Here is a 22,212-nt window from a genome sequence, read left to right as displayed (position 1 = left end):
AGTTTGACTCACATTATGAGTCAGACTAGGTTTATGAGTCACAGGAAGTGTAAATACAATCGGAACTTCCAATTGTATTTACACTTCCTGTTAGTCTCTCAAGCCAGACGGTCTCTTCTACATAAGGTGAATAGAGCGCCGCAGGAATGAGTCCGGAAGTAGCGCTTGGGTTCGTCAGGGGAAAAGTCTATGGGGATTTAACATGGGGATTTCACTTAAATGCATAAAATAAGGTCTGTGGTGAACAAAATGTTATGGGAGCGGTAATTTGGGATTCAAAAAACGTGGATCACTTTTATGACCGTTCAACATGTTCTTTGCTTCCTTCAGTCACTCTTCGACTCAGAGAGGGCGTCTAGCAGCTGGCCAGCTGCCATCTCCAGCTTTCATGAGGCAGTGGAAGGAGCGTCAGTTGGGAGATACCTAGGTGTCTGAGTTTATCAAGGGAACATACTGTCTGCGGCCGGGCAGGGTGCTGAGAGCTCCGTCATGGGATCTCACCGTGGTGTTGCGGTCACTGACTCGGGCTCCTTATGAGCCTATTGAGCATGCGGATCTTAAGTTCCTCTCGACGCTGTTCCTCTTGGCGATGTGCTCAGCGAAAAGAGTAAGTGAGTTTCACACTTTCTCTGTTCGTGAGCAGTGTTTGAGGTGGAAGGCTGACGACACTGGGGATGTCGCTGTGGTCCAATCCCTCGTTCCTGCCCAAGGTCGTGAACTTCCAGACGGTGAACCAAGTGATTGAAATCAGCTCGTTTCAGCCAGGGCCGGCCTCTGCTGTGGTCAACATACACCTGCAAACATTGTGTCCAGGAAGGGGGTTAAAGACTTACGTGGCACGCACTCAGTCCTTGAGACACTCACGCTCTCAGCTGTTTGTCTCTTACGGTGGTAACAAGCTGGGCTTTCCCGTGTCTAAACAACGTTTATCACAATGGGTGGTCGACACAATTTCTCATGCCTATGGCGTGCAGGACCTTCCTGTCCCTAGTAATGTGGTGGCACATTCTACTAGGAGTATGGTCACTTCCTGGGCTGCTTTAAGAGGGGTGTCTATTGCAGAGGTCTGTGCTGCTGCATCATGGAGTCTCCATGATGGAGTGCTCCATGCACTTTTGCTGGATTTTACAGGGTCAATGTGGCGGCGCCCGCACCACTGGGGTCTGCTGTACTGTCAGCTGCTGGACGGAGAAGTGACTGCGTGGAGTCCTCCGTTCCTTGCGACCCTGATGGTATGAGTCATCCACTGTTAAGAGCGTGGCTGTCAGAGTGAGGTCAAAATAGATCCTAAGTTATGACTAGGGACTGTGGATCTATGAGACCGAACGATGACCATCACCATCTCTTGTCACTAGGAACGGGGTGGGGCATTCCAGGCAAGAGGAAGTCGGCACGGACACCTGTATAAATTTATAGGCTCCGCTTACGCGTCCAGCCTCCTAAGGTCAGTCACATGACTTTGTTGGCATAGGCCGGGTCTCAAGGATAAGTTAGAGGGAATGGCATTTATTCACTGTTAAGACCGTGATGACGGTCATCATTCGGTCTCATAGATCCATAGTTATAGTCATGACTTACATTATTGGTGTGTATGTATGTGTGTGTATGTGTGAGAGAGACATTGAGTGTGTGTGTGTGTGAGACAGAGAGAGAGATAAATACTGTTCCATTCATATAGAGACTGTGCAGTGCTGCAAGCCTGCATAATATTGGAAAACACTTGAATAGTTAAGACACTTATACCGGTATGTCATATAAAGAGAATAGTGACAACTGATGAATGTTCATCTGAGCTTGAGAGAGGGGGGGAGAGAGAGACAGACAGACAGACAGACAGACAGACAGACAGACAGACAGTCCCCCCCCCATATGGGTATTAAAAGCAAAGTTTCCTGTTCGTTTTTCCTGGTTTTGCTGGATGTCAGGTTTCCTGTGTCGCTCTGCACAAAATCACTGGCTGGAGCCAAACTCAGCTGCGTCAAGTTAGACTATTAGACAGAGACCAAGCGGAAACTGATTTTACTGTCAGAATAATAGACTAATACGGAAAGTTGTGAATACGGAGAGGTTGCTTTCAAATAGTTCTATGTACCTTTTTTCGATCTTTGCCCTCCAGTATGATAAAACTACAAGATTCATTTTTTACCTCCTCCAGAAGTTGAGATATGTACGTTATTTTGAAATGTGTGAGCGGAAGTCGCCTGGTATACCTTGACTAGCCTCACACCGCTGGCTAACATCAGTATGGACGCGACAAGAGGACAAAACCGTTAGTTTGTGGAGAACTGCCCGTCCATGTCTCGTCTGTAAACATCAACCCGCTGACAACATGTCGAGAGAAAACACCACTCGGAGTTTGGACAGTATAGACCTCGCTGCTTTAAGAGTGAGTAGAGAATTACTGTCTTTCTTTTGATTGAGATGTTTGGGTAAACACTGTGGTGGGGCGACGAAGTTCCAAGCTGTTTAACTTGGTGAGCAGTCGAGGAAAAGTGAAGCTAGCTATTATGCAACAGGTAGTCGACACTTTTTTTAAGATTCAAATTAAACTTTTATCGTGTCCTTTCTTTTGTTGGTGTGTAACGTAACCTACTGCTGACTTTGTTGACAGAATGCTTTGAACGTTCTCTCGTCTGCCTGTGCCCTGTGTGGTGTAAATGTGCAGAGTAGACACACCACTGTGTTTTCCAGGGTTTCTGTTGGCTGGCTTGTTGAAAGGTTTACATGCAACAGATGACGTTATGTTGGTCCACATAACAACACGACAGTCCAACGTTAGCTTTGCCTTTGGTGGAAAATGTTTTGACGTACAGCGTGTTTTCAAGGATCGTCCCTTTTTTAATATGGAAAAAACACACACAAAAACATTCGCCCTGCAAAGTTATTGGCACATTCTTGTTTGACCAACAACGTTGAACATAACGACAAATCACTGCATATATTCCCATCGTCCATTATTACTCAACAATGAGTTTAGTGACTTATACTATCGTCTTCTATGTTTTTTTTTTTTTATCTCCTATGATAAAATGACATTGTGCTACTATTCCTATAATATCCCCAGCTGCCAACTCTCTCACTCATTGACAGTGTGAGATCAATGATCATCTTGTCGCTCTCTCACTCCACACACCTGACATTTCTCACCCCAAATTTCTCTTGTGGGTCCCAAGATGAAAACGTTTGTGAACCCCTGGCTGTACGTTGCTGTTTCTTGACCTGGTGGTGCAGAAATGCAGGAAATTGTTTGAAAGGACCCCCCCCCCCCCCACACACACACACACATCTTTGGTAATATGGTACTCTTTTTTTTCTTTTTTTTCATGGTATCGCTATAACATCCAATAATATTATTATTATACACTATTATTATTTGTATAATATTCCTATACTCATCTTATCTGTGGCATTTTTAATCGGTGTCACTGTAATATTCCTAGCTCACTTATGAAGCCATGACAGATGACATTTTGGGCAATTTTGCTAACGTTTAGCCTACAGCTAAAACATCTTTATCTTTCTAGTTATTTTTCCAACTGTGTTGTCCACATTACTTTTGTGATGGTCCCGTCATTCCCCGTTGACCCTTAACACTGAACTTAAGTTGTCTGCCACTGCTTCATTAGGACTCTATAGTTAGAGTGTAGCCATATTCCCTATTACCTGTATATTCTATTGTATTGTATTGTATTGTATTCTACCTTCTCTTCTCTTCTTTGACCATATTGTCTTTTGCTCTAGGACCCAGCAGGTATCTTTGAATTGGTGGAGGTGGTTGGCAATGGAACCTATGGGCAAGTCTACAAGGTCAGTAGTTGAACTCCCCCATGTCTGCCTGTCTCTCTGCCTCTGTGTTGCCCTTTTTTGGGCAGTTTCACATTAGGGAACTGGGGCCATTTCCGAGCACACTTGACCCCAAACTGACCCCAAGTCCAGTTTGTTTGATTAGTGTGAACATTGCGTTCCCTAACCGGGCACGGAACAGTGACCCGCCCCCGGGTCCACTTGAAAAGGTGGTCTCAGGTATGCTTCAAACATGCCCGGGCATGGAACGCATCCAGTGTGAACACAACTGTACCAAAACACAAAGTGGACTGCTATCTCTTTACTGTGTGACGAGCGGTTCTTCTTTGGTCTGTGATTCTTATTAAAGCAAATGCTAATGTCTATCAGATGCTGCTTGCCAAGTGTAGTCTACTCTTCTTCTTCTTCTTTGTGTTTATTGGCGGATCGCAAACCAACTAGGTGCATGCCGCCAAGCGTGCCTGGGAACAGAACAACATTGGTAAAGTGAAAGCTGACCAGCGGGGGAGAGGGGACGGGGCAATCGTTCTCGGGCACGGAACGCAAGCAATCGTTCCTAGTGTGGAAACACCTTTAGTGTTAGGTATGTGCGTGTGTGTGTGTGTGTGTGTGTGTGTGTGCCTGCGTGCCAGGGTTTCCGTTGTCCCGTAATTGCAGGACATTGGCCTTTAAAATTCATCAAAAACCTGTAAATTAAAATCTGCAGGACACCGTGTCCTGTAAATTATCTCCCGAGTCCCGATGCTATTAATTATTGTAACCCCGGGTTAAACCCCGAGTCAAGAATATTGAGCTGTCACTTTATAGTTTGGTAACACTATAGTTGCTAGTACTGCTCGTCTTTAGCTGCTTCTGATTGATCCGTTTAGAGAGGTACATCACGTTTCTCTAAAATGCTATTGACTAATGGGGCAGCTGGGCAGGATTGAGTGTTAAGATTTTGACAGTGCAGTGAGGTTTGTGTTGCGCTCGCTGCTGTGCACTGGGGCACTGATATAGACGGATACTGTGGCTAATGATGCTAGCGGCTAACGTTAGTTACTTTACATGGCAGTAACGTAATAAACCACTGAATGACCAAATTGATTTAACTTTTAACCATTTCGAGTAACACTGTTTCCATACGGACCCCCAGCGTTGGTTAGTTGTTTATAACGTGACTATATTTATAACGTTTATAACGTACTCCGGTTTTCAGTTTATAATTCGGGTCTGAATACAGCCGTGCTGAGGAGTTGTGGCTATTGCGCAACACACAGGTGAAAACTGTCTATAGCGAGTGTGTTTTCCTCTTAACTTAGTGGGTAGCTACCCAAAGCAAGCCAAGTCTACTATTTTCTAGTACTCTTATTAGCCTGACTCATTTGTAATAAGTGTGTTTGTACGGAGGCTAGTGTTTTCTGCCTGCTTGCTAACGTGGACGCATGGATCTATTATATTATCGGGACGCTAGTGTTTCCTGCCTGGACGAGACGACCAGCTGGACCATCGCCACACCGCATTTAAGCTCAATAAACACAGATTTAATGTGTCCTGAATTTATACCATTTGTCCTTTATTTGAAATCTTAAAGGACACGATGTCCTGCAGCTGTGAGTGCTAGCGGAAACGCTGCTGCGTGCATGCATGATGTGTGTATGTGTGTGTGTGTGTGTGTGTGTGCCTGCGTGCATGCATGTGTGTATGTGTGTATGTGTATGTGTATGTGAGAGTGACAAAAGAAGGGTTGAATGTGGGTCAAGTAACCTTGGTCATTGGTGTAAAAGTGGTTTAAGTTGCTAATGTGTCAACCTCAGTTCTAGTCAAATTCACTAGAACTACAGTCGGCTCTTTCCAGTCAGTCAGGAAGATGCTTTTTATATCTTTTTGATTGATTGAATTCGCCTGTAGCTCTGTACTCACTTACCGACAGCATGCACGTCCATGCACGCACGCACGCACGCACACAACACACACACACACACACACACACACACACACACACACACACACACACAGTAGCATCTTTGATGTTCTGGGTGGGGCTCACTTCCTTATCATAGTATCATCTGTTTGTTTTTCATGTGTGTGGTTTGTGGTTGGAAGAGGTGTTTAGTTTTATTTAGCCCAGAACGGCTGACTTTGCCCTTATTGCTAACATGTTCACACGCTGTTGCTATACACATGTCACTATACAGGTGCAGCTCATAAAATTAGAATATCGTGGAAATAACATGGACAAGTTATTTCTTTAGGCAGTAATTAAAGCAAAATTATTCCCGACCAAGTATTGAGTGCAGGCATGAACATAACTTTTCAGAAGATCGACATTTCTATTTTGAAAATAGTTTTTTGTGTGTGATATTTAATTTGTTGAAATACTGTCTTGGGGGGTTTTATGAGCTGGAAGCCAAACTTATGCAAAGTTAAACAAATAAATTCTTGAAATAATTTACTTAGTGTGTAATGAATCTATAATCTATGATTGAACTTTTTGAAAGGAATTATGGGGAACAAGTAACTTTTCCACAATATTCTAATTCATTGAGCTGCACCTGTATGTGCTATCATCCAAAACCGGTATTGCTTTAAAGGTCCCATTCCGTGCAAAAGCTGTTTTTACTTGTAAATGCATATATACTGCTGTCAGCCCTCCCTGTAATGAGTGGTCACACGCTCAGAACTGCCACAGTTGGATTTGTCCCTATCCAGCGTCCCCCTGCAGTCTCCTCCAAGCCACACCCCCAAACGCTTCGTTTGCCCAGAGGGGAATCTGGGGGAATTGGGACGTCACTAGCTTCCTCCTGCATACTGCGCGGGTCTCTCTCACACAAGCTACCTGCACCATTTAGTCTATAGCCACAAAATTAACACTTCTAGCTGGAGCGACGCCAACTGTACGTGATCCAGCAACTGCAGAGGTGCATTCGGTAAGTCTAGGCATTTTGAGATGTCCTCTTTAGCGTAGTACCGTTAAGTTAACGATAACTCGCAACCTAGCGTGCTGGTCCACAGACGCTAATCTGATTGGCCGCTGGGAGCCTGGGGCGGGCTCTCCCTCAGCGGCCAATGGGAACTGTTAGTTCTGAATATATTATAGAAACAGGCCATTCTTAGGAAGCGACGAGATGAGGAAGTGAGAACTCCGTCACAACAAACGGGGTTGCTATATTTTCGACAGATTAATCCAGAATCATGTTTTATGGACCAGAGACACACGTTTTTAAGAGGTTACAGCTGCACGAATTGGGACCTTTAAGGTTAAGCTAGGCCAGGGGCACTCAATTAAAATTCAAAAAGGTCCAGTTAGAGAAAATGTCCTCAAGCAAAGGTCCGGAACATTGTAACGTAGCTTGCGCTATGATTCAGTGCCATTGAACTCAATGATTGAAGTAGCCTAATAGTACGTCTGTATGTCAACAACTGACTGTTAAATCAAAATAAACATCAACAATGCTTATTTACAGTTTTCATATTTAACTGGATTAATTATAGCTACATAACTAGCCTACTATAATAAATAAATGTTCTTTTCTCATTTCAAGTAAAATAATGCATTTACAAATAACATACAACAGACTGCTTTGGAAAAATGTGCATCTTAAAATGAAGTGCTTTAATTTAAGAGAAATGCGTTTCCCCTTTTCTTCACTCCATTTCACATTTAACACTCTCAGCCAACAAACAACCTTTTCTCTTGAGATAAGTGAGCTCCGTATCTGTCTGTCGGTCTGTCTGTCGATCAATGCAATTGCAATGCAAACCTCGCATGCCCTTGCGTTGGGCAGTGAGTGTGCCCTGGTGTGTGTTTGCTCATGTGTGGCGCTTCCATAGACCGGTCAGGATCGCACCGCACTTCACACGAGACATACTGGTTTTGATCTGCCCGTAAGAACAATGAATGGACGTGTAAGAGTGGTTTCTTTTGAGCACACCATGTGAAATTACTATCTCTCGCCTCAACTCGCCTCTGTCCGTGTGTCTCGCAGCACCACTGAGAACCAGTATTACCGTAAAGACTAGAAAAGCATGTGCCGGTTAAAATAGAAACGCTCCGTGAAAATGTAAGTTATCAATGATTTGTAGGTTACAGGGCTTGGTCCGGATAGGACGGCATCTCGGTCCGGATGCGGACCGGAGTCCGGACTTTGAGGATCGCCGGGCTAGGCCTTAAGGCTGGGGTTACCAGTTAAAGCTCCCCTCCAGTGAATTGTGTCATTTTTAAGATATTTCATGTGATACCTTGTTTTTCCCTGCTCTGCTGATTAGCCACAGTGTTCCCCAGTGTATTTTGTTGACAAAATAATATTATTTTGGACGCAAAGTCCTAAAACTAAGGTGTTGGTAAAAACGGGTGATGAGGCCAGACATTATGTTGTCTAAGAGTGACGTGTCATAGAGAAATAGAATATTTACAGTAAATACCCTCTGCCATGTTAGCCGTTAGCCGATAATGTTTGCTAACTAAGTGTTCACCAGGCTCAAAACGCCACGATTGTCACTTTTAACCAGTTCGAGTTACGCTTTTTCCATAAAGTCCATCAGCTTTGATATCGGTTTGTTGACAATGAGCGATATTTTGGCTTCTAAAATAACGTTTTTCTATTTCAGTTTAATCGCAGACAAAGAGTATACTGAAGACAAAATGAGTCGCTGCTTCTTTTACAACAGCGCCTGCTGTAGTCTTAGGGTACTTTCTCACTGGGAACGATTGCTTTCGTTCTGTTCTGTTCCGCGCCCGGGCATGATTGCCCCCCTCCCCTCTCCCCCGCTGGTCAGCTTTCACATTACAACATTTCTTCCGCGGTCGGGAACAGAACAGAGTGCACTTGCGTCATAAACTACGCCTGGAGTGTATCCTCGCCCATGTGTTGTCTATGTGGTTCGGAACGGTTGGCGTTCACATTCGCAAGTGTTCCGTTCCCGGGGGACACCAAAGCGTTCCCCCGACCACCTTTTCAAGTGGATCCTGTCATGGTTCCCCGTTGCGCGCCCGGGCGCGGAACGGAATGCAACGTTCGCACTCATCAAACGTTCCGAAACTGGGGTCAAAGTGTGCTCGGGGACGGTACCGGGGCACCAATGAGAAAGCAACCTTATTATGTTGCAGTGGAAAGTGGAACATACTATCTTCGGTTCTTATCAATCTAAGCTCTTCATCACAAATGGTGACGTGGGTTGTTACAGCGCGAGCACATATACGTTTTCATAGAACATCAATGTGAAACAGGTGGGGAAAAGTGACTGGAGGGAGGGGGGCTTTAAGGGTTAGAGAATGAAGGAAGTCAGTGGAAGGTTCTCAGGATTATAGTAAGACGATTGTGTGTCACAGAAGATGGGTGTGTGCCTCTATTGCCACTTGATTTCCTGAAAGAGGAAATGTTGCAAGAGATGCACAGGACACTGAGGACAGTACAGTCTGTGTTGGCCTGACACAGGCTGTGTTTATGTTTACACAGGACAGTACAGTCTGTGTTGGCCTGACACAGGCTGTGTTTATGTTTACACAGGACAGTACGGTCTGTGTTGGCCTGACACAGGTTGTGTTTATGTTTACACAGGACAGTACAGTCTGTGTTGGCCTGACACAGGCTGTGTTTATGTTTACACAGGACAGTACAGTCTGTGTTGGCCTGACACAGGCTGTGTTTATGTTTACACAGGACAGTACAGTCTGTGTTGGCCTGACACAGGCTGTGTTTATGTTTACACAGGACAGTACAGTCTGTGTTGGCCTGACACAGACTGTGTTTATGTTTACACAGGACAGTACAGTCTGTGTTGGCCTGACACAGGCTGTGTTTATGTTTACACAGGACAGTACAGTCTGTGTTGGCCTGACACAGACTGTGTTTATGTTTACACAGGACAGTACAGTCTGTGTTGGCCTGACACAGGCTGTGTTTATGTTTACACAGGACAGTACAGTCTGTGTTGGCCTGACACAGGTTGTGTTTATGTTTACACAGGACAGTACAGTCTGTGTTGGCCTGACACAGGCTGTGTTTATGTTTACACAGGACAGTACGGTCTGTGTTGGCCTGACACAGGCTGTGTTTATGTTTACACAGGACAGTACGGTCTGTGTTGGCCTGACACAGGCTGTGTTTATGTTTACACAGGACAGTACAGTCTGTGTTGGCCTGACACAGGTTGTGTTTATGTTTACACAGGACAGTACAGTCTGTGTTGGCCTGACACAGGCTGTGTTTATGTTTACACAGGACAGTACAGTCTGTGTTGGCCTGACACAGGCTGTGTTTATGTTTACACAGGACAGTACGGTCTGTGTTGGCCTGACACAGGTTGTGTTTATGTTTACACAGGACAGTACAGTCTGTGTTGGCCTGACACAGGCTGTGTTTATGTTTACACAGGACAGTACAGTCTGTGTTGGCCTGACACAGGCTGTGTTTATGTTTACACAGGACAGTACGGTCTGTGTTGGCCTGACACAGGCTGTGTTTATGTTTACACAGGACAGTACGGTCTGTGTTGGCCTGACACAGGCTGTGTTTATGTTTACACAGGACAGTACAGTCTGTGTTGGCCTGACACAGGCTGTGTTTATGTTTACACAGGACAGTACAGTCTGTGTTGGCCTGACACAGGCTGTGTTTACACAGGACAGTACGGTCTGTGTTGGCCTGACACAGACTGTGTTTATGTTTACACAGGACAGTACAGTCTGTGTTGGCCTGACACAGGTTGTGTTTATGTTTACACAGGACAGTACAGTCTGTGTTGGCCTGACACAGGTTGTGTTTATGTTTACACAGGACAGTACAGTCTGTGTTGGCCTGACACAGGCTGTGTTTATGTTTACACAGGACAGTACAGTCTGTGTTGGCCTGACACAGGCTGTGTTTACACAGGACAGTACGGTCTGTGTTGGCCTGACACAGGCTGTGTTTATGTTTACACAGGACAGTACGGTCTGTGTTGGCCTGACACAGGCTGTGTTTATGTTTACACAGGACAGTACAGTCTGTGTTGGCCTGACACAGGCTATGTTTATGTTTACACAGGACAGTACAGTCTGTGTTGGCCTGACACAGGCTGTGTTTATGTTTACACAGGACAGTACGGTCTGTGTTGGCCTGACACAGGCTGTGTTTATGTTTACACAGGACAGTACGGTCTGTGTTGGCCTGACACAGGTTGTGTTTATGTTTACACAGGACAGTACGGTCTGTGTTGGCCTGACACAGGCTGTGTTTATGTTTACACAGGACAGTACGGTCTGTGTTGGCCTGACACAGGCTGTGTTTATGTTTACACAGGACAGTACAGTCTGTGTTGGCCTGACACAGGCTGTGTTTATGTTTACACAGGACAGTACAGTCTGTGTTGGCCTGACACAGGTTGTGTTTATGTTTACACAGGACAGTACGGTCTGTGTTGGCCTGACACAGGCTGTGTTTATGTTTACACAGGACAGTACAGTCTGTGTTGGCCTGACACAGGCTGTGTTTATGTTTACACAGGACAGTACGGTCTGTGTTGGCCTGACACAGGTTGTGTTTATGTTTACACAGGACAGTACAGTCTGTGTTGGCCTGACACAGGCTGTGTTTATGTTTACACAGGACAGTACGGTCTGTGTTGGCCTGACACAGGTTGTGTTTATGTTTACACAGGACAGTACAGTCTGTGTTGGCCTGACACAGGCTGTGTTTACACAGGACAGTACAGTCTGTGTTGGCCTGACACAGGCTGTGTTTATGTTTACACAGGACAGTACGGTCTGTGTTGGCCTGACACAGGCTGTGTTTATGTTTACACAGGACAGTACGGTCTGTGTTGGCCTGACACAGGCTGTGTTTATGTTTACACAGGACAGTACGGTCTGTGTTGGCCTGACACAGGCTGTGTTTATGTTTACACAGGACAGTACAGTCTGTGTTGGCCTGACACAGGCTGTGTTTATGAGTACTCTATCCGTTTAAATATTTTTTTATAGTATTGTTAAAGCGGGACTTACCCCCCCAGATTTCCTGCAAAACGGCGCGTGCTAAACCCACCGTGACGTCACGATGTACCAAATATCCCATTCATTTGAGGGCACAAAAAAAGCAGGTTTGAACCCATAGAGGAAACTTATGCTGCTGAAAATGATACAAATGGTACAATGGTAACAGTTTGGTCTCAAATGTGGAAATTTTGACCAGAATTCTTCACACACCACACACCACCCCCAAAGTCATATTTGGTTAAAAGCTGAAAAAAAATGTTTTGGGGGTAAGTTACACTTTAAGTATCAATACTATAAATACCTGTTGCAAATGAGTAGTGTATCCATTTCAAATGTTTAGTATCACAACCTTAATTAGAAGCATAGATACACTTTTCTTTTATACGGTAATCATCAGAGAAATCCCAGAAAAGGACATTTAACATCACACCATTTATACAGTTGCCCTGTAAAGTATACAATTCAACTTTTATGTGCATTGGTTAATTATGTCACGCTGTGTTAGTAACAATCAGCAGCAATTATGAGCACCACTGTAGAGTGTTACTGATAGCAGTGTAATGATCAGACTGTTATTCCCAGACGAGAGAGAGAGAGAGAGAGAGAGAGAGAGAGAGAGAACAAGAACCCTGGGCTCCATCGGGGGAGACCAGGGCAGGAACGCACACACACACACACACATCACACACACACACACACACACACACACACACACCACACACACACACACACACACACACACACACACACACACACACACACACACACACACACATTGTTCCCCACTTCTCTCACTCTGTTGTGGATTGACGTGACTGCTGGAGATGCTGACGGGGCATGTGTGCTCTTCCTCTGTTGACATTACATCACATTTTAGCAATTTTCTTTAGCAACTTATGCTCACACACACTACCAGCCTTATGGCTCACACACACTACCCGCCCCTGCCAGTCATCAGGCGCTGACTGTTCTTTTCACACTACACAACTGTTGTCTTGTAATCTGGAGTTTTTAGGTCGTTGTGTTTTCACACTGTATGACTGAGCTGTGACAGGGGATCACATTGCCCTGTGGAGGTTTCTTCTCCACAGTCCAAACGTTAAGTGAGGCGCTACCAAAACTCCAAAGCAGCAGAACATGCCGATACGCTCATCGTACAAGTGTCACAGAGACGTTCCAAAGCCACCTACCAAAGCAGAAGTTATTGATTAGAGGGGTTTGAAAGCTCGATGTTGCTAATAAATAACTATTTTTTTTATCCCAATTCCGGTAATATATATATTTTTGCAAATGCCAAGATGGCGGCCGTGCCTTCTTCTCTGTTAGCTTCCATCCAGAGGGGCGCTGTGGAGCGATATGATGGCTGGGTGCAACAGCACAAAACACAGAAGGATTGGTATATTAGTGATTTATTAGCAAGGGGCTGTGGAGGGGAAACCTCCACGGTCGCGGAAGGGGCAAGGGATCACACATTACAAGATATCTTCTCACCAGGACAATCCCCGAGCAGTCCACAAACGCTCTCAGTTTATCGCTTTTCAAGTCGCTATCAAGTATTATTTCGGGTTTCAATAGATAATAGAATGATATTAGTAAACATCTAAGATTTGCATTAGCTACTTAAATGCTTTTTAAATTTGTTTTTTGGTTGGGACAGCAGTTTGTACCAGTTTGTAATTGTGAGAATGGCTTCACGAGCACGATCACTTGTAAATTTCTTTCTAAAATTCTTTCTGCAGTTTAGTTAAATACCATGATTGAAACTGCGTTAACATGTTTTGTTTTTGTAATTTTCTTTTATTTACATAGGGTAGGCAAATAAGCTGCGGCTTCAGCCTACACCTTTTCGGCCCTTCTTGCCACAACTCATTGTATGTGTGTATTGTCATGTTTTGTTGAATGGACCGAAATAAACTAACTAACTAACTACGCTCTTCTCTCTTCTCTCCCCGACACAACCAGATATTCAGCAGGCTAGATATCTGTCAGACCTCTGTGTTACTTGTGACTGAAATATGGCAAATTTCACATTTGCTTTTTCTGTATACAATCAGCCAGTTCTAGCTAGGCATTATTGGGACCTGTAGATGTTGAATGTACGATCATGTAGAGTAGGTCTGTCACTTTGAAGTAGAAAGTTGAAGATTGGCAGAGTTACTTTTTGTAAGATGCCGGAGAAAACTGTTTACAGTATAACCTTATACATAACCGTATACACTTTTCGAGCCTCTAGCGCCACCTACAGGCTGCCAGTTTGGCCACATGTAGGCTATACTAAAACCATTAAGTGCTCAGACACTTTTGGAGCCTACAGCGCCACCGAATTGGCCAGATGCCTAGCAGACCATACATGGGATGTGGTGCTTGGTAGAGCGGGTTTGTCCACTAATCACTTTGGATAAAAGAGGTCGGTGGTTCGATCCCCGCCTCCTCCAGTCTGCATGTCGAAGTGTCCTTTGGCAAGATACTGAACCCCAAATTGCTCCCGATGGCTGTGCCAGGACCCTGCATGGTAGCTTGCCGACATCTGTGAATGTACCTAGTCACTGTAAAGCGTTTGGATAAAGCTATGTAAATGCAGGCCATTTACTATGTGAAATAGGAAGCTTACTCACCGCTTGCTTTGGCAGTGTTTCTACCACAGGCGTCAGATGTTGATTCATGAACCCATTCAGGACATTTACTGCAGAGAAATGCTTGCTGTCTGGGCCTGGAGGTCGTATGGTAAAACCTGCATGAGGGTTTCTTTGTTGGCAAGGACTGTCAGGTCAATAGACGATGGGCCAGAGGTGACAGGATGTCCTGTTTCTAAAGCGGTGAAGAGTCAACAGTTAGATGCCCTGTCTTAAAGTTCCTAACATACAGTGTTAACTTATGAGTGAGCAAACGCAGAACGGAAAAAAAAAGGTCAATAGCAGCCAGTATTGTAGCATGTAGCTTCACATTGACAGTCAGGGAGGGAGTCAGCCATGTCATTCAGGTTGTGTTGACAGTCAGGGATGGAGTGAGCTAGGGTTGGGGCGATGGACGATGTGGGGGACAGCCGATGGCCTCAGCCCCCACCATCGTAACATTGTGATGTCTAGTATAGATAGATAGATAGATAGATATTTTTATTCGTGTCGTGCACACAGGGGGCCCAGCCCACATGGGCTTATAAGACACTTATTATTATTATATAAGACACAGTATAAAGAGCCGTACGCGGCGCACATTGCATAAATGTCTGGCGCACCGCGGGGAAAAGCAAGCAACACATTTACTAGGGCTGACCCAGCTTCAATCGTTGCCATGGTAATCGACGCTCTGGCTGGGCAGGGTCCTTCGGGCCAACACTGTTTTTAACTTTTTAGCACGGGGAACTCACCGGCATGTGCCGTGGGCACAAACAAACGCACGCAACAGCAGGTAGCAGCTCCTGTTGTAAACATGAAATGAACGTACACTTCTTTCCTAATTTCAACCCAGGAGTAATGTTACACATGTCGAAGTGAATTCAATAAGCAGCTGTGACAGATACACAGCTCACATTGATGAGAGTCAGAGAGCAGGGGGAACTCCCCTAACGTTACGCTAACCTACCTCGACAAATTAATAACATGCAACTAATATATCTGCACGTCGGACTGAGAGCATTTGGATGAAAATCGACCATCAGGACATAATGAGGAGCTTTTTGTCACAAGTTTATAAGCCTGGAAGAAAGTTTTCTGTGGTCTTCTTTAGTCTTCTGTTTGGCTGTAGTGTAAGAGCTACTATTCTTCGAGCCACTACACAGCGGCATCGCCACGGGCAGTCAGGGAGGGAGTGAACCATGTCATTCTGGTCCTGTTGTCTCTTTTCATCGACTGCTGGAGGAAAACCCTGTATTTTGCAGCAGCAATGCAGCCCCAACCCTATAATATGCATGTCTGCATGCATGTACAGATCTGAGTGCTGTACGGTTAAGTGATAAATCAATTGGTCTTGGCAAGGAGTCACAAAACTAAAGCTGTGGATGTCATATTTAAATGTTTATAGTAAATCTGTATCACATCATGCTGCTAATGACTTGACAAACCAGCTTAGTGTTTAGTGCTAGGCTAATTAGGCTGGCTAGGCTGCTGCTTGGCCAAGTGGTTAGCGCCAATTAATCTGTAAATTAAGTCATAATTGGAACATTTGTCAGTGCTGATTGAATATTAATATTTGACAAGCTATCAAAAGTTTTCTAATTGTCTCCTCTCTCCGCTCTCCTCCTCCTCTCCTCCTCCTCTCCTCCTCTGCTCTCCTCCTCCTCTCCTCCTCTGCTCTCCTCCTCTGCTCTCCTCCTCCTCTCCTCCTCTGCTCTCCTCCTTCCCTCGCCTCTGCTCACCTCTCCTCCCCTCTGCTCTCCTCCTCCTCTCCTCCTCTGCTCTCCTCCTCTGCTCTCCTCCTTCCCTATCCTCCTCTGATCTCCTCCTCCTCTCCTCCTCTGCTCTCCTCTTCTCCTCTCCTCCCCTCTACTCTCATCCTCCTCTCCTCCTCTGCTCTCCTCCTTCCCTCGCCTCTGCTCACCACTCCTCCTCTGCTCTCCTCCTCTGCTCTCCTCCTTCCCTATCCTCCTCTGCTCTCCTCCTCCTCTCCTCCTCTGCTCTCCTCCTCCTCTCCTCCTCTGCTCTCCTCTTCTCCTCTCCTCCCCTCTACTCTCATCCTCCTCCCCTCCTCTGCTCTCCGCCTCATCGCCTCTCCTCCTCCTCTCCTCCTCTCCTCTCCTCCCCTCTGCTCTCCTCCTCTCCTCCCCTCTGCTCTCCTCCTCCTCTCCTCCTCTGCTCTCCTCCTCTCCTCCCCTCTGCTCTCCTCCTCTCCTCCTCTGCTCTCCTCCTCTCCTTCTCTGCTCTCCTCCTCTCCTCCTCTGCTCTCCTCCTCTCCTCCTCTGCTCTCCTCCTTCCCTCGCCTCTGCTCTCCTCCTTCCCTCTCCTCCTCTGCTCACCTCTCCTCCCCTCTGCTCTCCTCCTCCTCTCCTCCTCCTCTCCTCCTCTGCTCTCCTCTCCTCCTCTGCTCTCCTCTCCTCCCCTCCCCTCTCCTCCTCCTCCCCTCCCCTCTCCTCCTTCTCTCCTCCCCTCTCCTCTCCTCCTCTGCTCTCCTCTCCTCCCCTCCCCTCTCCTCCTCCTCCCCTCCCCTCTCCTCCTCCTCTCCTCCTGTCGTCTCCTCCCCTCTCCTCTCTCCTCCCCTCCCCTCCCCTCTTCTCTTGGTTTCTCTCTGCAACTCATGAAAAACATTGATTTGAAATAGTTAACTGGTTTCTTTTTGGTTTAGTAAACAGACATGCGCATATGGACAAAGTTATTTGTGTTCATTTGATGCAGTTTGCACAGGGGCAAATCGGAAACACACACGACATACTCACACTGGTTATGTGCAGTATTAGTCACATGGCGGTCGTATGCCCTGGGACAATGCAATCTAACCATGACATGGCTTCTCAGAACATTAGTGAAGACGCAACAGGAAGTTGTTGACTGGAATTGAGAGGGGACTTATTAATGTAACTGGAATTGAGAGGGGACTTGTTGACTGGAACATGTTTTGGGGTGTGGTGTGGCTTGATCCCACAGTCATGCAATGTTCTTTTGTTTTTTTGGTCAAATGTTGAGAAGGCACATGCTGAGATGATTCTTCAGAACACAGACAATATGCATGTGTCATAATATGGCCAATAGGAGAGGGAGAGAGATTGAGGGAAGAATGAGAGATAAGCACACAGAGAGAGAAAAAGAGCTAAATGACTTGAAGTGACATGAATGACGTGAAGTCGAGCTGAAATGAAAAATCTATTTTTAACAGTTGCCTTCATTCATAACGAAATCTATAGTGTACTTAGATAGCTAGTTGATAGCTAGTACTATCACATCGCTCAATCTCCAACAACATTAACTAGCTGATTCGTCTGTGCGGTGCTGACACACTGCACACACACACACACACACACACACACACACACACACACACACACACACACACACACACACACACACACACACACACACACACAATCTCTGGGCGTTTCCCTAGTTGCAAAGAGGAACTTCCCTTCTCTGCACGCCACCACTGTAAGGATAAGGGTTAATGTGTGTGTGTGTGTGTGTGTGTGTGTGTGTGTGTGTGTGTGTGTGTGTGTGTGCGTGCGTGCGAGTGTGCGTGTGTGCGTGTGTGTGTGCGTGTAAGCGTGTGTGTCAATGTGAATGTGTGTCAAACTTCACTAATTGAGAAATAGTGAAAAGTCATAAGTAGTACAATGTCTTTCATACATGTACTTATCCGGCTGTCCACTACAGTATTAAAAGTCACACTTTTGTGACAAAAATGTATATTAATTTGTAGACTGACATTTCCAGTATCAATTCTAAGATTTTTGTTCTTTATTTTATTTTATTTTATTTTATTTTATTTTATTTTATTTTATTTTATTTTATTTTATTTTATTTATTTATTTTTTTAACTTTATTTAGTTGATAAATAAAGTAAATTCTCAACAGTGTTACAGTTCAAATGTCTTTATTTATATTCCACGATGAGTTTTACTTGCATAGTGCCTGTGATTATTTTGGAAGGTGGTGGTGTGACATATGAATATATGTCACTTTGGAATGAAAGCCTTTGTTCCAAAGTGAGTGCAGGAGTGCTGCTGTTTTGAACTGAGAGAGAGAGAGAGAGAGAGAGAGAGAGAGAGAGAGAGAGAGAGAGAGAGAGAGAGAGAGAGAGAGAGAGAGAGAGAGAGACAAAGAGAGAGAGAGAGGAGAGAGAGCAAAGGAAGGAAGGCAGAGGTGAAAGGCTGAGAGGGAGGAGGGGAGGAAGGAAGAGGGAGAGAGACAGAGAGGAAAACTGGAGAGAGAGAAAAGGAAAGAGACCCCCCATGAGGTTTACAACTGTGCTTTGGGCTGATAATCTGTGTGTGTATGTGTGTGCGTGTGTGTGTGTATGTGTGTGTATGTGTGTGTGTGCGTGTGTGTGTGTGTGTGTGTGTGTGTGTGTGTGTGTGTGTGTGTGTGTGTCCAGAGCAGTGGCAATATGGGGGAAGTCCCCCAGTTAGAGCATCCTCAGAAGTCACTGACCTCTCTCTCTCTCTCTCTCTCTCTCTCTCTCTCTCTCTCTCTCTCTCTCTCAATTCAATTCACATATCACAGTAACAAGTACTATATTGCCAAAGTATCAAGTGCAGTAATAAAGAGAAAAGGGAAAATTCTCTTTATTACTAGAGACAGACAGAGATGTATGTTTTCTCTCTGTCTGTCTGTCTGTCTGTCTGTCTGTCTGTCTGTCTGTCTGTCTCTCTCTATCTCTCTCTATCTCTCCTATTTATCTTTTTTATGCATTGAAGGGTTTTTATTCCTGTCTGTCTCTCAAGCGAGATTCTAAATTGCTCCATTGTATGTGATGACAGCACAATAACAGCACTATTCTATTCTATTCTATTCTATTCTATTCTATTCTATTCCATTCGAACGTTCAGTATTAGCTGTGTATGCAGGCCATCGCTAGTCTATTATACAAACTTACAAGCACGGCAGGGACCACCTGATTTTCTCTGTTCCTCTCACTTGGACAGAATGGCCTCTGGATGACTGAGTTATCACTGAGTTATATCACTGAGTTATCACTGAGTTATCACTGAGTTATCACTGAGTTATCACTGAGTTATCACTGAGTTATCACTGAGTTATCACTGAGTTATCACTGAGTTATCACTGAGTTATATCACTGAGTTATATCACTGAGTTATCACTGAGTTATCACTGAGTTATCACTGAGTTATATCACTGAGTTATATCACTGAGTTATATCACTGAGTTATCACTGAGTTATATCACTGAGTTATATCACTGAGTTATATCACTGAGTTATATCACTGAGTTATATCACTGAGTTATCACTGAGTTATCACTGAGTTATATCACTGAGTTATATCACTGAGTTATATCACTGAGTTATATCACTGAGTTATATCACTGAGTTATATCACTGAGTTATCACTGAGTTATATCACTGAGTTATATCACTGAGTTATATCACTGAGTTATATCACTGAGTTATATCACTGAGTTATCACTGAGTTATCACTGAGTTATCACTGAGTTATCACTGAGTTATCACTGAGTTATCACTGAGTTATATCACTGAGTTATCACTGAGTTATCACTGAGTTATATCACTGAGTTATATCACTGAGTTATATCACTGAGTTATCACTGAGTTATCACTGAGTTATCACTGAGTTATATCACTGAGTTATCACTGAGTTATCACTGAGTTATCACTGAGTTATCACTGAGTTATATCACTGAGTTATCACTGAGTTATATCACTGAGTTATATCACTGAGTTATCACTGAGTTATATCACTGAGTTATATCACTGAGTTATATCACTGAGTTATCACTGAGTTATCACTGAGTTATCACTGAGTTATCACTGAGTTATATCACTGAGTTATCACTGAGTTATCACTGAGTTATATCACTGAGTTATCACTGAGTTATATCACTGAGTTATATCACTGAGTTATCACTGAGTTATCACTGAGTTATATCACTGAGTTATATCACTGAGTTATCACTGAGTTATCACTGAGTTATCACTGAGTTATCACTGAGTTATCACTGAGTTATATCACTGAGTTATCACTGAGTTATATCACTGAGTTATCACTGAGTTATCACTGAGTTATATCACTGAGTTATATCACTGAGTTATATCACTGAGTTATATCACTGAGTTATATCACTGAGTTATCACTGAGTTATCACTGAGTTATCACTGAGTTATCACTGAGTTATCACTGAGTTATATCACTGAGTTATCACTGAGTTATCACTGAGTTATCACTGAGTTATCACTGAGTTATCACTGAGTTATCACTGAGTTATATCACTGAGTTATATCACTGAGTTATATCACTGAGTTATATCACTGAGTTATATCACTGAGTTATATCACTGAGTTATATCACTGAGTTATCACTGAGTTATATCACTGAGTTATCACTGAGTTATCACTGAGTTATATCACTGAGTTATCACTGAGTTATATCACTGAGTTATATCACTGAGTTATATCACTGAGTTATATCACTGAGTTATATCACTGAGTTATCACTGAGTTATATCACTGAGTTATATCACTGAGTTATCACTGAGTTATCACTGAGTTATATCACTGAGTTATCACTGAGTTATATCACTGAGTTATCACTGAGTTATATCACTGAGTTATCACTGAGTTATATCACTGAGTTATATCACTGAGTTATCACTGAGTTATCACTGAGTTATCACTGAGTTATCACTGAGTTATCACTGAGTTATATCACTGAGTTATCACTGAGTTATCACTGAGTTATCACTGAGTTATCACTGAGTTATCACTGAGTTATCACTGAGTTATATCACTGAGTTATCACTGAGTTATCACTGAGTTATCACTGAGTTATATCACTGAGTTATCACTGAGTTATCACTGAGTTATCACTGAGTTATCACTGAGTTATATCACTGAGTTATATCACTGAGTTATCACTGAGTTATATCACTGAGTTATATCACTGAGTTATCACTGAGTTATCACTGAGTTATCACTGAGTTATCACTGAGTTATATCACTGAGTTATCACTGAGTTATCACTGAGTTATCACTGAGTTATCACTGAGTTATCACTGAGTTATATCACTGAGTTATCACTGAGTTATCACTGAGTTATCACTGAGTTATCACTGAGTTATATCACTGAGTTATCACTGAGTTATATCACTGAGTTATATCACTGAGTTATCACTGAGTTATATCACTGAGTTATATCACTGAGTTATCACTGAGTTATCACTGAGTTATATCACTGAGTTATCACTGAGTTATATCACTGAGTTATCACTGAGTTATCACTGAGTTATCACTGAGTTATCACTGAGTTATCACTGAGTTATATCACTGAGTTATCACTGAGTTATCACTGAGTTATCACTGAGTTATCACTGAGTTATCACTGAGTTATATCACTGAGTTATCACTGAGTTATCACTGAGTTATCACTGAGTTATATCACTGAGTTATCACTGAGTTATCACTGAGTTATCACTGAGTTATATCACTGAGTTATCACTGAGTTATCACTGAGTTATCACTGAGTTATATCACTGAGTTATCACTGAGTTATCACTGAGTTATCACTGGCCCTTTTCGCAGCATCTTACATTATAGACCAGTCTCAGTGATCACTGAGTTATATCACTGGCCCTTTTTGCAGCATCATATCATATCAACATATATCATATACTGTATATAGAAATGGCTTAACAGTCTGTTCTCCGGAAGAAAGACAGGGGGAGGCAGAAGAGAGACAGAGGATAGAGAGAGAGAGAGAGAGGGAGACAGAGGAGAGAGAGAGACAGGATAGAGAGAGAGTGAGACAGAGAGAGAGTGAGACAGAGAGAGAGGGAGAG

The 22,212-nt window shown here is 43.8% G+C and overlaps 1 protein-coding gene across 1 annotated transcript in view; it reads left to right on the top strand.

Annotated features, from left to right (window-relative positions):
- Positions 1 to 2,268: 2,268 nt before the first annotated feature.
- The window catches only part of LOC310790651 (mitogen-activated protein kinase kinase kinase kinase 4), a gene marked incomplete at its 3' end in the record, with an annotated part of 104,706 nt that continues 84,762 nt past the window's right edge, over positions 2,269 to 22,212 (top strand). Inside the window, exons 1-2 of the mRNA XM_083652362.1 lie at positions 2,269 to 2,386; positions 3,742 to 3,807. Of these exons, the coding sequence (XP_083508488.1) occupies positions 2,330 to 2,386; positions 3,742 to 3,807 (123 nt within the window). The 5' untranslated portion in view covers positions 2,269 to 2,329. The remainder of the gene's footprint in view (positions 2,387 to 3,741; positions 3,808 to 22,212) is intronic.

Source organism: Poromitra crassiceps (genome assembly GCF_964638095.1).
Source record: "Poromitra crassiceps genome assembly, chromosome: 15".
NCBI classification, from domain to species: Eukaryota; Metazoa; Chordata; class Actinopteri; order Beryciformes; family Melamphaidae; genus Poromitra; species Poromitra crassiceps.
Note: the sequence above shows the minus strand (reverse complement) of the source record. Positions and strands in the feature narration are given on the sequence as shown.